General features: G+C 42.1%; 3 protein-coding genes across 3 annotated transcripts in view; all 3 read right to left on the minus strand.

Annotated features, from left to right (window-relative positions):
* Window positions 1-3,035: 3,035 nt before the first annotated feature.
* LOC112253717 (small ubiquitin-related modifier 3) lies at window positions 3,036-5,900 on the minus strand. The gene is made up of 4 exons (XM_024425680.2): window positions 5,745-5,900; window positions 4,753-4,881; window positions 4,502-4,573; window positions 3,036-4,249 (listed from the first exon to the last, which is right to left on the minus strand). The coding sequence occupies exons 1-4, from the start codon at window positions 5,763-5,765 to the stop codon at window positions 4,187-4,189; spliced, it is 285 nt and encodes a 94-aa protein (XP_024281448.1). The 5' UTR covers window positions 5,766-5,900; the 3' UTR covers window positions 3,036-4,186.
* Window positions 5,901-7,040: 1,140 nt separating this feature from the next.
* Window positions 7,041-12,540, minus strand: LOC112253718 (pituitary tumor-transforming gene 1 protein-interacting protein). Its single transcript, XM_024425681.2, has 7 exons — window positions 12,255-12,540; window positions 11,357-11,409; window positions 10,865-10,973; window positions 10,693-10,795; window positions 9,168-9,233; window positions 8,671-8,717; window positions 7,041-8,476 (listed from the first exon to the last, which is right to left on the minus strand). The coding sequence occupies exons 1-7, from the start codon at window positions 12,346-12,348 to the stop codon at window positions 8,439-8,441; spliced, it is 510 nt and encodes a 169-aa protein (XP_024281449.2). The 5' UTR covers window positions 12,349-12,540; the 3' UTR covers window positions 7,041-8,438.
* A 358-nt stretch (window positions 12,541-12,898) lies between these two features.
* The window catches only part of LOC112239616 (unconventional myosin-X), a 116,456-nt gene continuing 114,301 nt past the window's right edge, over window positions 12,899-15,053 (minus strand). The window contains 1 exon segment of the mRNA XM_042324991.1: window positions 12,899-15,053. This exon segment is cut by the window's right edge and continues 871 nt beyond it. The gene's annotated coding sequence lies outside the window, so the exon portion shown is untranslated.

Consider the following 15,053-nt stretch of genomic DNA (forward strand, 5'->3'; position numbering starts at 1 on the left):
CTTCCCCATGTCATCGATGATGTCACATCCTGCTGTAATGCTGCCGCAGGTGTTTCGAACCCCTGGCCCTTACCTTAGGGGCGACGAGGCTGACCTTCAGGGTGGTGATGATGGAGAACTCTCTGGGGAAGAGGTGACAGTTGACGAGGTGCTGGGTGAACGGGAAGTCCAGGGAAGGGTGAGAACGGGACAGACGGACATCCCTCACACCCCCAGACTGGATCAGATGCACCCCCCCTCGTTAACCCCCTCACCCCTGCCCTGGGGAGAACACGGGACAGAAGGTCTAGGGGGAGCAGGTCTACGGAGAGAGAGAAAGAAACAGATAGAGAAAGCAAGAGAAAAAGAGAGAAAGAGTGAGAAAGTGAGGAAGAAAGGGAGGGGGAGTGAGAGAGAGATAGTTAGCATTTCCTAAATAGTGGGAAACTGCTTTAGGTGGTGAGAGCAGCAAGATCGTGTGTTGTAGTTTCTTGAGTATTCATGATATCAGGTAAGGTTAGTCAGAGTTTACTGGATGGCTGGGAAATGTCTGGTAGGCTATTGGCATGATCTGTACATACGTGTAGAAGAATTATCTGTGCATGAGTGATTTGCATCTCAAAGTTTTGGAAAATCAAGTTAAACACGCCAAACACTCTCACACACACGCTATTTGTCTTACACACACATATACAAACACACAAACTCACAGTGGTGGAAAAATTACTCAGTTGTCGTACTTCAGTGAAAGTATAGATACATTCATAGAAAGTGACTCAAGTAAAAGTAAGTCACCCAGTAAAATAATACTTGAGTAAAAGTATTTGGTTCTAAATGTAACTGCTAAAATATACCTAAGTATCACATTTCTTATATTAAGGGAAGCAGACACCACCATTTTCTTGTTTTTAAAATGTACAGAAAAACAGGGGCACACTCCAACACAGACATAATTTACAAAAGATGCATTTGTGTTTAGTGAGTCTGTCAGATCAGAGGCAGTAGGGATGACCACGTGTTCTCTTGATAAGTGTGTGAATTGGACCATTTTCCTGTACTGCTAAGCATTCAGTACTTTTGGGTGTCAGGGAAAATGAAAGGAGTTACTCTTTGAACTAGCATCCCTACTGCATGCAAACAAGAGAAAGAAAGAGATAGTGGTGTGTTTAATGCCACTCTACAGTATAACCTGAGAGAGCCGCTATCTGACTGGAAGTACAGTGTTATGTGTCACAATCAAATGTGTCCCTGGATAGGTTACAACACCCACGCAGATATTTTCATAGCGCATTTAATAGAATAGAATGTACCTCTGCATGGTCTCCATGTCTCTGCAGCTGAGTTGATGACCCTTAACCTGAGGAACAGCAGCAGAGGCAACAGCAGCATCAGAGATGACATAACAGCTTGCTCCAGCCAATCGCAAGCACTGTGACTGATCCGAACGCCAATTGACGCTCATCTCCAACACGTGTGTGTGTGAGTATGTGTAGTGTGTGTGTATGCTTGTATGTAAGGTGTGTCTAGAGATGGACCTTAGAGAGTGTCTGTAGGAAACATCTTCAGAGAGTCCAGATGACAAAGTAAAGCTTGGATCTAAACTACTCTACATCTGACTTCAGCCAAGGCAGACAGGCAGGCTTCTAATGAGTTAGTTATGTCTGGTCCAGCCCCTTCTCTTATATACCAGGCCCATGCAAATCACTAACCAGTCTGTCAATCATTTCACAGAGTAGAACGGAAGCCAGCTGTATCGCTCACATACTCATCTGAGAGTGTGTGAGAAAGAGAGAGAGCAAGATGAATACCCAAGGTGGAGTTGTATGGGTTTAGATACAGAAATAAGGAGCTGTACTACAAAAACCGTTGCATTAGATAAACACCATAAAGAGTTGAAGTAGTCATTTTTAAAAGGAAAATAAATACATTTGAAAACATGCATACCACCGGTGATCTCTGCTCCACCAATAGAGTGCTTGATACCAGCTAAGCTATTACCATATTAGCCAAGGTCCCGGTTATTAGGACTTTTATTTTTGTAGTAGCTGAGTGGATGACTGTGCATTGTGTTCTTTTGGTGAGTTTATTTACAGAAGACATGCTTTCATAACAGATTTGCTAATATTACATTGAGAAAATGTAATAAAAATTGTAGAGGGGAATTAGGTACAACTCCCAGGTGCAGACCCGGGAGGGTGGACTAATGTGCATGTACGTGTGTATTTCAGCCATGCCCAGGCTTCAAATAGCTATTCTGATACAGATCAGGGAGAGAAAGAAGGGGTGTGCACTCTTTCTGTTCTACACCTTTTACTGCTCTGTTTGGCCTTTTCTTCAAGAGCAGGTTTGTGTGCTTTGGTGGATCACTGGGCAGGAGGACGGTGTCCTATAGAGACTAGTCTAGTGTGTTTCTCCTAGCCATTTATATTAAAGGCTACAGGGTCATGATATAACTTTCTCCCTTCTTGTATCTCTATCCCATCAAGCTATCAATCGACTGTGCTTAATCTGACTGCATCAGCCAATCACAGAGTGATCTAACATCCTGACAGATGGCTGACCGCAGGCACAGGTGTAATAAAAACAGGGAGATTTAATTGGTTTTGCTCACTCCTCGGTCCTCTCCTCCTTTTGAAAAAGGTCAGAGAAGAAACAAATGCAATTATATTTAAATTATTCTCCTCCGCAAGGATGACGTTTACAGAGGAATCCCAAAATACAAGTGTTAAAAATGAATTTGAATGTATATAGTTTTTAAATGTGTTCATCTAGTCCTTCGAGAACACAGCAGCTTATTCAAGGGAGTGTAGTGGATTTCGGAGGAGATTTACAATAAACAGTAGCACCCCCTGCCGGTCTCTTTATGCAGCTAAGAAAACATTTGTGACCATACTGTGAAATACTGCTGGATAGGGTCTAACATACACAATAGGTAGAACATACGACTATAGACAATACATTGAAGATACAATTCATGATTCGCATGTGTAATTAGTCTACTGAATAAGCCCGTTTTCTATCTGACACACATTTAAAGGAGGAGCGGGACAGGGAGCCTGAGTACCAAACTATATTTATTGTTTACAGTAGTAAAAGACGCCAAACAATGTACAAATCAGTAGAGGAACCAAACTAATACCATATGACAAAACATGTGGGTAAAGAACTTATCTGCCCCTCCCCTTATGCTCCTAGTAGACGTAGCCCCTAACCACAGATCTAGGATCAGAAAACCGGAACCCCCAAAACATGAACCATTACGGGGATGCAAATTATCTGACCCTGTATCAGTGTTTAAGGATGACTTCTCCTTCCCACCTTAAACCCCCACCCAAAAACCAAAAGCAGAGTCACTGACAGGGTTGCTATAAGAACTGACCACTGAAAAAAAAAAAAAAATCCCATATGGAATCAGGGAATATTCCCTTTTGACTGCCCTCTAAAAAACTAGGGGTGCATCTCAACAGTACAAGTAGCTTCCTTGTGACAATGTGTCTCCTCTCCTTCATTCTTGTAAAACTGACACTAAAGAACTGGACAGGTGAAAGCTAGGTGAAAGCTTATTCCATGGTCAGCATCCACCTTAGCCTGAATGTTCACATCGGTGCCAAATGAAGGAGGCAACACAAGACTTGATGAGATGTACCCTTGGTTTTCACCCACGAAAAAAACTTGGGCGCCCCCCATGTCAAACCATTGGGAGGGTCCAGAAGCCACCCCTAACCCTTTTGTAGATTTGAGGTGTTGGATAAATACAAAACACTACACAAGTGGCTTAGGTGTAGGGGGTTGTTTCTAGATCAAAACCCATGATTCTTAGCATTGGAAAGACCCAGAAGCTGTCCAAGACTGTTGAAGAGATCAATGTTGACTAAGACAGACATTTGAGGGGAGCACCCCAACCCAAAACTGCGCCAGACATCTTTTAAAATAAGAACAAGGAAACAGACGATGGGGAAGCCTCAAAGTAGAAGTTGCCCCTTACCACAGATCTAGGATCAGCTCATTGTGTCCTAAACTTAACCTCATCCAATATGGGGTAAACTAATAACTGACCTTAAATCAGTGTTTAGGGGGCAAGTTCATCCCACTCCCCCCAGGACAAAACCGAGACAGACATTTTAAAAAAAAACAATGGAACACAGAAGCTGAAGAGGAGCAGTGGGCGTGGTTTGGATATGTCAATCACTGTAATAACGGGAGGGGATTAGCAGAGGCCGCCTGTCTGCTGTTGGAAAACATCTATGGTGTCTTCATCCTCCATCTCCAGCTAAAGAGAGAGAATTAACATGTGAGATGGAAGGAGAGAGGGATCTAGTAAAGAGTGATTCCATGAGGGGGGAGATTCTGTGAGTGGGAAGTTCTAAGAAAGTAATCAAGTTAATTGAGAGCAGGTGTGCTTTAGTTGAGACAAGATAATGGCGTCAGAGAAGCTGTGCTTTAGAGTGATTAAGAATGAGATAAGAGAATAGAGTGAGTAGAGGGTGTTTAGAGAGAGCTGCCAGTCGTCTGTGCAGTGTACCTGTGAAGGTGTGTCCGTCTCATTGATTGGCTGTCCGTCAAACCTGAACCTGATCTGCCTTATCGAGAGCCCCTGCAGGAGAGGGAGGACACATTAGAAATACATGGGACAGATATTCCTATAGTATTAGGAATCAGGTCAGCTCGAATGACAATATTTCTATGAGGAATGTTCAGTGTGCCCCTGCTCCAGTCTTCGCCATTGAGGCAGCAGGTAGGAGGGCAAGGTGTCTGATTGGCTACTGTGCTGACCTGACGTTCGCAGTAGGCCTTCATCAGTTTGCTGAGCGGAGTGTGCCTCTTGATTTTGAACTGAACCACAGAGCCGTCCTGACCGGCTACCTTTAAGTTAATGTGGTCGTTCTCAGTCTTCACGCCCTCCTGAAACACAACCAAACAGCAATTAAAAGATTAACAATGTCGTTTTTCAGTCTTCAATGCTTCGGTCTTGGAGAGCCAAACAATTGATGAGTTGTGCAACCACTGTTAGGCCTCCTCATAAGTAAGATCTGGACATGGGGTAGGTAGTGTTCTTGCCCAGTGAATTAGGGTTGCTTGTGGGTGGTACTGGGTCTGGGGAATGCGCGGAACCTGTAGGCTGTGACTGAGGCAGCCAGCTACTAGACCCAGGCGTGCCTCAAATCGAAAACAAATTATATCCAAACACTATCAATCAGTGGTTAGGAACCATTTCGTACAGACCACTTATGATCTAGCTAGCTTTACCTGGTCTTACCGGCGCCTGGCCAACGCCATGCGTGTTTACTGGCCTAAAAGATAAACAGTGCAATAACTAGGTTATTTAGCCATTTCAATAAGTGGATGCCGACGAATGCATCTAAATCACTCGAATACGGCTTCCAAATGGTGTCACATTTTGTGCCGCTTGCCTTGCGGCGTTTAGCTAGCTAGCTGCTAGCGTGGTATGGCTTCCACAAAGAAAAACCCGCAAACGGTATCGGTGTATTCAACTTCGAAATGTAAGTGTTAGTTGTTACAACAATTCTATTATCTGGTCGAAATAATTCGTCTAACATCTCTAATAGTTTTTATATCTGATAAACTTAAATATCGTATCCGGAGGCAGCACTCCATTCATTTAACTACGAAACAAACAGTGCGCCGATTCGGACAAACGTGCAAACCGGGCCATTTTTTATTGCATATTTCAGGCGCTATTTGACATTAGACTGTTCTAATCACCTTTACATACCCACCACATGCTGATAGACGGCTAGCCTTACCTTTGGTTTCTCCTCCGACATTTTAATGGGTTTTCTTTAAAGGATTTGCTGGTTAAAATGCAATTTTGGCTGTGTTTTCGTTTGCACCTCTTTAAGCTATATGCTCTTCTCCTCCGCAAAAACGGGAACGCGCTTTGGTCTCTCGTTCCGCAGACACTGATTGGCTTTCGTGAAAACACGTGACATATTCTCTCGGGGACGGGGATGCGTAATTCAGCCAAATACTCGGCCACGCGACATTAAGAACCCGCCAAAGGTAGGGCTGAGTGTGGCCCTTGGTTAATCTCAAATAAATACACACATTACACTCAGATCAAATTGTATTTGTCACATGCTTCGTAAACAACAGGTGTAGACTACCATACTTACAAGTCCTTAACCAACAGTGCAGTTCAAGAAGAGTTAAGAAAAGATTTACCTCACAAACTAAAGTAAACAAATAAAAAGTAACACAAAAAAGAACAATAACTGGGCTATATACAGGGCGGTACCGAGTCAACGTGCGGGGGTACAGGTTAGTCGATGTAATTTGTACATGTTGGTAGGGGTGAAGTGACTATGCATAGATAATAAACAGCGAGTAGCAGCAGGGTAAAAACAAATGGAGGGAGGGAGTGTCAATGTAAATAGTCCGGTCGCCATTTGATTAATTGTTCAGCAGTCTTGCGGCTTGGAGGTAGAAGCTGTTAAGGAGCCTTTTGGTCCTAGACTTGGCGTTCCGGTACAGCTTGCCGTGCGGTATCAGAGAAAACATTCTATGACTTGGGTAACTGGAGTCTCTGACCATTTTTTAACATGGCTATGTACAGGGAGTACCAGAATAATGTTGTAAAATACAAATTATATCAAGCCAAATCTTCCATCTTCATCACAATGGATAGAGAAATGGGGTGTATTCATTACAGAAGCAAACTGAGAGTGTGTGGGGGGTATGGCTTTTGATGACCAGTCGGGGGCGCTCCAACTCAACATGTAATTTCTCTCTTAAGGGAGAAAGGGAAGGATTGGACTGGGTAGGGATCGAGGCCTGGGTTTACATTCCAGAAAAAGATTCTCTCTGTGGCTCTGGTCATAGAAAATGCTTGAATAAAGAGTATACGTATCCTTGATAAAAAAATACTATATTGAGATTAAGAATTAAGGTTTGAGTCAGAACTGCAGGAATTCCTGTTTATTCACATCTCTACTATTGTTGAGGTTACGATCACTGGTCTGATATGGTTGTTGTAGGTTTCTCACTATAAGGTAGAGGTTATTGTAGGAGCTAGGAGTTGATAAGATCCAAAGAGACAAGTCTTACATAGTGGAAAGTTTTATTTGAGTAAAAATAGATTTGTTCAATCAACAGACAAAGGGTAGTTTATTACACAACTAGACATTAATAAAACGTTGATTAATTTGTCCTGACAATATTCTAACTGAAGTAGCTGGTGTCTGTAATGAGAAAGCGGTCACCGGTAGATAAATATTACTTAGATCTGACATTCGTCATTTTACAAGGTGTGTACATTCTATATGGTAGGGTACATTTCTATCTGCAATTCTGAGCATTCAACTCTTCTGAATAGCCTCCTATTTAAAGCTGCAATATGTAACTTTTTGGGCGACCTGACCAAATTCACATAGAAATGTGAGTTATAGATCTGTGACTCTTTGAAAGCAAGTTTAAGAAGCAGATCTATGCTTCCCGTATGGAAAATATATTTCACAGCTGTTTAGATGGTACAATGACTCTCTTGCTTGTTTTGTCGCAAACTGAAATAAGGTGAACTATTAATATTTTAGCAAGCAGGAAATGCCGGAGGGATTTCTACATAGTGCTTCATTAAGTACAATTCTGGTTAAAATTAGAAAAACAATACATCTATACAAGTTTATTGTTTGATGGAGTACAGGTGTGCGTGCACTGGACACATTTCTGATAGTTCACCATCAGATAAATATACATAGAAAAAGGTCAACATAGATAAGGTCAACTTTCCTGGAGTGCATCTTCTCATTCAAGTAGAGCATAGGCAAGATCTCCTACAACCAAGTAGTAACCCTCAAGTACCATTATCATTGAGTTTATAATACAGTAGTAGTCACAGAAGGTATATAAGGTAACATTTAAGGCTACTACACCTGTGCACTGCCCTGCAAGACATGTTCTGCACTGCACCACTCACCAAGCAGCGCAGAACTTGTTCTAGCTCAGTATTCGTAGAAGACTTTGTTCATTACATTCAACACAATGTTTAATGACCTGTGTGACATGGGAAGATAATGTTGTATATCAGGCTGTCCCAAGACTTTGATCTAAGGCCAGTTTCATGTATTCCCCTCAAAAGGGTTAAAGATATTGAACGGGATTTTAAGAACTTACAAAATCGTAACATATTGTACAAATTGGAATTCGTTACATCATACGAATTGCAGGAAATATATATATTTTTTGCAGGACATAACATACGAAATAAGTGATGTTGTGCACAATTTTTGGTGACTCGTTTTGACGTGAGCGCTACTTTCAAAACTATGGTCTGAAACTATACAAATCCTTTAAAAACGGCTCTAAGACTTTTATGATTAATGGGTTTGGGGGGGTAGGCTGAGCATAGAACAGACAATAAGGTTAACAGTCCGTGGGGGGTGTTGAAAGGTCAGAAGTAAAGAGAAGGAAGGCAGTTGATAGTACAGTGTCCAAATATCAGCTCAGGAGAATTTGGAGTACGGGTTGGACCCACTGAGACCTGGAAGAAAGAGAGCGAGAGAACGAGATAGCAGGAGTTAGAGATCATCTTTCATTTTAAATTCCAGCAGGAGTTCGAGATCATCTTTCATTTTAAATTCCATCAGAGTAGTGATGGTGCTTTTCCACAGACGTGAATGGGGAAACATGACAGGAGTGGCGTGTGTGTTTGTGTGCGTGTATCTCAAGTCGTACCATATTTCGTTCTGATTTCCTCATGCCTCATCTTCATCTCTGCCTTTCTGTTAACACAAAGACAACCAGCTGGTTAGACACACACTTCGTATTTTAAGAGGACTGCACAACCTTTCAGACCAGCCAGGTTGGTAAAAAGTCACGAGTAGAGCACAAACCGGTTTGGGCGGTTAGCTTAGCTGTGACGTATGTAAAGGTTTGTTCCAGTAATGCTTTTGTGTCACTCTGGCTGTAACTGATATGAAACTAACAAAAGAAACCTGGGGCATTGTTCTGATCGCAGTCACATTGTCAGAGACACACTAAGGTCAAATACAGCACACACAGGGCCTGACTGGGTAATGTTTACCATATCTCCCTGAGGAATTTGTTGTAGGCCAGCTGAACACACACATAAATACTGACACTTAGAATAACAAAACACTTTCTTTAATTGTACATTTCTTCACATAGATAGACAAATACGCAGATGTTCGTGTGCCATGATGACATCTTACCTCTCTTCCTGTTTTCCCTTCATCTTATTGGTCCGTCTCTCCATCTTGGCATCGAACCTCGTAGACCTGACACACACACACATTAGGGCGGATAAGTACTTCTACATGTGCCTAGAGGTCATTCCATGGGGTAGGTCAGTGCGTGTATGTGTGTGAAGAATTACACACTTTAGTTGACCACGGCAAAGCAAACACAAGCTACACAGTTGAGGCCAAATATATAGGCACCCTTGCACTAAATTATTCCCTATTTCATTTCAAATAAATAGAAATAAAAACATTGATATTGGATTTTCGACATTGCAGAGAATTTAATTTTTGCAAACTTAAGTTAAGAATTTTTATTAAGAAAATAAAGACAAATGGCAGCTCCTAAATTGGCTCCCTGGAGCTAGTGGCCAAGATAACTGCAGACAAACGCTTCTTGAAGCAATCAATGAGTTTGCTGTAACTTTCTACTGGCATTTGGCCCACTTTTCAGCAGCAAATTGTTCCAATACTTAAATGTTTGAGGGGTTCCTTCCAACTACTAATCTCGCCATAGATTTTGGATGTGATTCAGTTCTGGACTCTTGTCTGACATGTGGGAGATTTGATCATGCTGTGGGGTTGCTTTGCTGCGTCTGGTCCCGGTGGCCTTGAACGTGTGCAAGGCATCATGAAATCAGCAGATTATCAAGTGTTTTGTTCAACCCAGTGTCCAAAAACTGGGTCTCCACTGAATGTTGTGTATCTTCCAGCAGGACAACAACCCCAAACATGAAAAAACACCCAGGAATGGTTCAAGAAGAGATGCTGGAATGTTCCGGAGTGGCCAGCCAAGAGTCCAGATTTGAATCACATCCAAAACCTACGGAGAGATCTGAAAACATCAGTTGAGGGGGGTAACCCTCAAACATAGAAGATTTAGAGCAGTTTTCTGCTGAACAGTGGGTTACATCATTGATGGCTACAAGACGTGTTTGTCTGCAGTTACCTTGGACAAAGGCTGTGCAACCAAGTATTAGCTCCGGAGTGCCAATCATTTAGTCCATGCCGTTTGCCTTTATTTTCTAAATTAAAATGGTCAACTTAAGTTTACAAAAATACAATTGGTTCTGCAATGTTGAAAATCTAATCAGGTGTGAAGACCAGATGTTTTTATTTGTTACTTATTTTAGAAGGGGACACTCACACATACATCATGTTTTAGTTGTATTGTTTGTATATCTTTCTATTTTACATTTGTGTTACTGTTTTTGTCTGTCACTTTTTCGTTACTTGTCATGTTTTGTGGACCTCAGGAAGAAACGCTTCTGCTTTGGCAAAAGCTAATGGGGATCTGAATAAACAAATAAGAAATAGCGACTTATCTAAGAAAAGTGCATGGGTGCCAGTAGATTTAGCTGAAACTGGATATAAATACACTCAAGCAAGTCAATGATTAAAAAAAATATATATATATATCATCCCAAACCGAGATGTGTTTTGGAAACAGACGACACAAATCAACGACGTGTGAGTGTGTGTGTTATAAGCACTATACCCGATGTGTTCACACTTGCAGCAGCAGAAGAGGCAGACCAGGAAGGCGATGATAATGACTCCACCCACCACCGCCATGGCGATGATCAATGACTGGAAGTTCACTGACACACACACAATCAACATTAGTTTCTACTCCAGCAGAAGTGTGTGTATGTGAGTGTGTTTCTTACCCCAGCAGCGTCCCCAGCGTGCATCGTTGAGGGGGCAGAGGGCGTGCGGGGGGAGGATGGTTTTGACTGGGTACGTGATACACATCTTAGTCTTCTGACACCACAGGCACTGTGACAAACACACACAGGTCAAACTTAACGCAAATATATGTGGACTATGAATGAGTAGGGGTTTCAGGATTGGCAGGGATAGAGTTCACAATGCCAAGGATGGAGGGATGCAAAGAGAGAAATGAGGGCAGAGAGGTGTGTATTCAGTGTGTCCCCCAACCTGTCTGACAGGTCTGGAGGGTGGAGCTGATATGCTGATTCATGTGCAACAGAAAACATTTGTGACCCTGTTATTCCCATGAGCAAGAGGTATAGCGAAGTAAACTGGACCAGAACACATGTGACCCTGTTAGACCAATGAGCAGGAGGTATAGTGATGGAATCAGGACCAGGAAACCCAAAGTGTGCCTGACTCACGTGCCAGACTAATCCCAGACTCACCGTCACAATCTTTAGACATTCCTCACAGCTTGTTCCATTCTTAGTCTCACACACTGAGAGAGGGAGGGAGAGAAAACAGGTTGATTCAAGGGGAAAAAAACATTAGGTCAGTAGTTCATAACACACAAAACAACTGCAGTTAGAGGCAGTAATAAAGTCTTCTCACCTGCATTAAGACCCAGCCTACTGTAGATATTTCCTTTTGTTGTCTGATTGTATGACCATACAGAATTGTTTGTGTACATTCTGTTAGTTCTATGGCTCCAGATAAGAAGAGGAAGCCTGGTAGTCTGGTTTCTATGGGGCTAAAAGGCTGAAGGATTCTTCCAAGACAGGGAACAGGTGTCTCTTTGGACACTTTGACTGGTTTCACCCAAACACTTAACAGTTAAAAGGGACAGCCAGTCACGATTATAGCTACTGAAATGTGTCTGAGAAGGAACTGAAAACACTCCAACGTTCCTGCTAAAAGGTTTCAGTTACACAAGCATTTAGCAGAAAGCGAGAGCCAACTCCCTAACAGTGAATAGGCCAAATATGTTACCAATATGTACCAAGCCACTTGAAATTAATGAGCCATAATCTGAATATAATAATCTACATGTTAAGGTTGATGAAAGTCTAAATTACATCATTATAAAAGGAACTGAAAACAAGCATTGTCATTAAGTTTTTTACCTAAAGGCAAAGTCATTGTGAAATATGCTACAACGTGAAATCGGGGAAATTCTGGTTTGAGGGTACTCCACTACCAGCTGTATTTTCGGTGATTAATGTGATAGACTAACTAGAGCAAACATAATCAACTATAATATGTTGTCATATACATCAAAATAATCTATAAGCGACAATAAATCAATGGTTAACAAAAACAACAAAAGAAGTGTCACTGACTCACCTATCCTAGGTGCGGCAGTTTGCGCGAACACAGCACCTACACCGAGGAGTAGCAGAACAGCAGGTAGGCCTACCAAACTCCTTAAATCCATCATTTATTGAAACTTTAAAATCCAAACTCTGACAGTAAAATATCCCGTCGTGTATGGCGCTACTCTTGAGTTGAAAAAGTTGTCTTATTTCAGTAACAACAGGGAGAAATTGAGGCAACCCGTTTGAAGAAAAGAAATTTTTGAAGTGCTGTTGAGGCAAAAAGGTCTGTCCTCCTTCCTCCCTGAGCGCGCCCAACCAATGACAGGTGGAATTAGGGTGAACACGTGTCCCAGATTGCTGGACAGTCCCGAATGTTGGCCGTTTGTCTGATGTCCCGTATTTTACCAACACATTAAAACACCACTCATTTACCAACAAAGTTAGATTTGTTGCATATTTCAGTCAGAATTCCTATTCATTTGATGATAACTGACATTTCGAACTGTCTGCCAGAAACATATATTCATGTAGGCTGCACTGGCCCGCAAAAACATTCCGTTGTCCCGCATTTGTGTATTTTAAATATGGACCATTATGTGGTCACCCAAGCGGAAATATAACAATCAGGTCAGCAGTGTGCGCGTGCGTGCGTGTATAGAAGAGAAGACTGGACAATTTCCGATAATTTATTAAAGCATAAGTTTGTAAAGCCAGTTACAAATAAAAAAAGAACAACAACTATTTTCTATCTCTTTCTCGGTTTTCTCTCAAAACAATCACAATGTTTCAATATATAATGATAATAATTAATATGAACCATGACAGATTACAGTCAGGGCCTGCTCTGGCCGCCTGCGGCTGGAAAAGGACCCCGGTATAGAGGTTGCTCATAGACACAGATCTAGGATCAGCTTACCCTTACCATTTGGGTGTGAAATGCAAAACTGACCTTAGATCACAGGAGGTTGGTGGCACCTTAATTGGGGAGGACGGGCATGTGGTAATGGAGCAAAATCAATGGAATGGTATTAAATACATCAAACACATGGTTTCCATGTGTTTAATGCTATTCCTCTTGCTCAGTTCCAGCCATTATTATGAGTCTTCTTCCCCTGCCTTAGATCAGTGTCAAGAGGCAACTTCGTCTTACTCTGTGTACTAGCAGTGTGAGAGGCAGGGCCATAGAAAGAGAATACCTAGATAGGACACAGTTCCCGAATTTGACTGGATTTGATGATAATTGACATTCCAACCTGTCTGCCAAAAACATGTATTCATGTAGGCTACACTGGCCCGCAAAAACAGGATTTTTCAGTCATTCCAAATGGTCCAGTGGAACACAGGATGTAATGTTCTTCTGAGTTGGAATGTCCTTTCCAGTAATTCTGATTCTATAGACTGGTTCTCCAGTGGGCTTAGGCCCACAACCAGTGACGACACACAGTCAGAAACAAACACAATTCCCATGTTCCCAGAATTCTCATATTCCAACTATTCCTATTTCCAAGATGCATACCTCCTCAATGTGTGAACTTCTCTTCTTTAACAGAATTCCATACTGTAACCATATCCCCTCCCTCCCTCTGCAATAATTCTAACAAATAAATACCCCATCCTCCACCCTCTCCCTCCCTTCCTCCATTCCCAAACTCTTCCCCATTTAAAATCACAATCACAACACCATTCTCTTATAAAGGTTACCCAGATACATAATACTGTTATTTGTCAACACACTTTCTTTCTTTTCTTCATATGGTTCCCTTCTTCCCCCCGGTGGGGTAGTTAGTCAGTCACTTGCATTATGACACAGATACACACACTCACGTTAGCATTCCAAACACAGCACTGCAGGAGGGGAGACACTGGGAACGCACAGTACACGAGTCACATGACTTAAAACAGGTTCTATTCACTCATGAACTGGAGAACGGTCACATAGCGTAGAAGCAGAATGGGTAGAGAAGACAAAACTAGATTCCTCGTGTTTTTTTGAAAAGTACCCACCGATATGGAAACGTGAGCCAGACGGATGATACAGAGGCTACATTTCACTAGAGCACAGAGAAACGCATGCAGGCAACCATCCCAAACCGCCCTACCAATATGGCCGCCGCGACTGAACTCTACCCATTCTACATCAAGAAGTGAAACCCCTCAAAATATCTGTGATTTAGTCAGATGGCACTGCTAGTGAATAAGGGTGCGTTGGCATATTAGACATACAGCAGTGAATATCTCTGTTCCTTCGCATTTAGTTTACACATACAATAAATTAATCAAATGGCATTTATAATGATATTTATATACATACAGTACAGTGACCACCAAAATCTATGTAGGGTTCCTATGAGGTGCGATATACAAGAACGCCAAGTGTTTGATTAGTGTATGTGTGTATGTGTAGGTTGGACATGAATATGTTATATATGTGATGTTCATAGTAGACATATTACAGGAGACAGCTCTCTCAATCTCCCTTGGTTGATCTTGTAGTCGACTTTTGTCACTCTTTAGCATCATTCTCTCCTCCAGACCTCTCCACACCCACGGAGCCTACCCCCCAGACCGAGCCAAACAGCTACCCCTTGAAAGAGCCTCTGAGTCAGGATGATCCCGGGGAGAAGGCCCTGGGTGGGCCTCCAGTCCTGGTTCTCTTGAGGGGGTTTGTGTGAGGTCACTTCCTTTGACCATATGTCATGTCACTTCCTTTGACACAGGAAGTAAGTACTGTGCAGTCTGATGAAGGAACCTGATTTTCCATTTGACCCCGAGATGAAAATACAAAACACAGTGAGTCCTTTATCTCAGTCACCACGGACGACAGCAG

Source organism: Oncorhynchus tshawytscha, linkage group LG07 (genome assembly GCF_018296145.1).
Source record: "Oncorhynchus tshawytscha isolate Ot180627B linkage group LG07, Otsh_v2.0, whole genome shotgun sequence".
Lineage (NCBI taxonomy): Eukaryota > Metazoa > Chordata > Actinopteri > Salmoniformes > Salmonidae > Oncorhynchus > Oncorhynchus tshawytscha.

What these genes read in the sequence shown, in the direction of transcription:
- LOC112253717 (XM_024425680.2), bottom strand. Translation starts at nt 5,765, where the DNA reads ATGTCGGAGGAGAAACCAAAG. An exon ending in AGGCCTACTGCGAACGTCAG is followed by an intron (nt 4,574 to 4,752) that starts GTCAGCACAGTA and finishes CCTCTCCTGCAG; the next exon opens with GGGCTCTCGATAAGGCAGAT. An exon ending in AGACGGACACACCTTCACAG is followed by an intron (nt 4,250 to 4,501) that starts GTACACTGCACA and finishes CTCTCTCTTTAG; the next exon opens with CTGGAGATGGAGGATGAAGA.
- LOC112253718 (XM_024425681.2), bottom strand. Translation starts at nt 12,348, where the DNA reads ATGATGGATTTAAGGAGTTTGGTAGGCCTACCTGCTGTTCTGCTACTC. An exon ending in AATGTCTAAAGATTGTGACG is followed by an intron (nt 10,974 to 11,356) that starts GTGAGTCTGGGA and finishes TGTTTGTCACAG; the next exon opens with TGCCTGTGGTGTCAGAAGAC. An exon ending in GGAAATCAGAACGAAATATG is followed by an intron (nt 8,477 to 8,670) that starts GTACGACTTGAG and finishes TCTTTCTTCCAG; the next exon opens with GTCTCAGTGGGTCCAACCCG.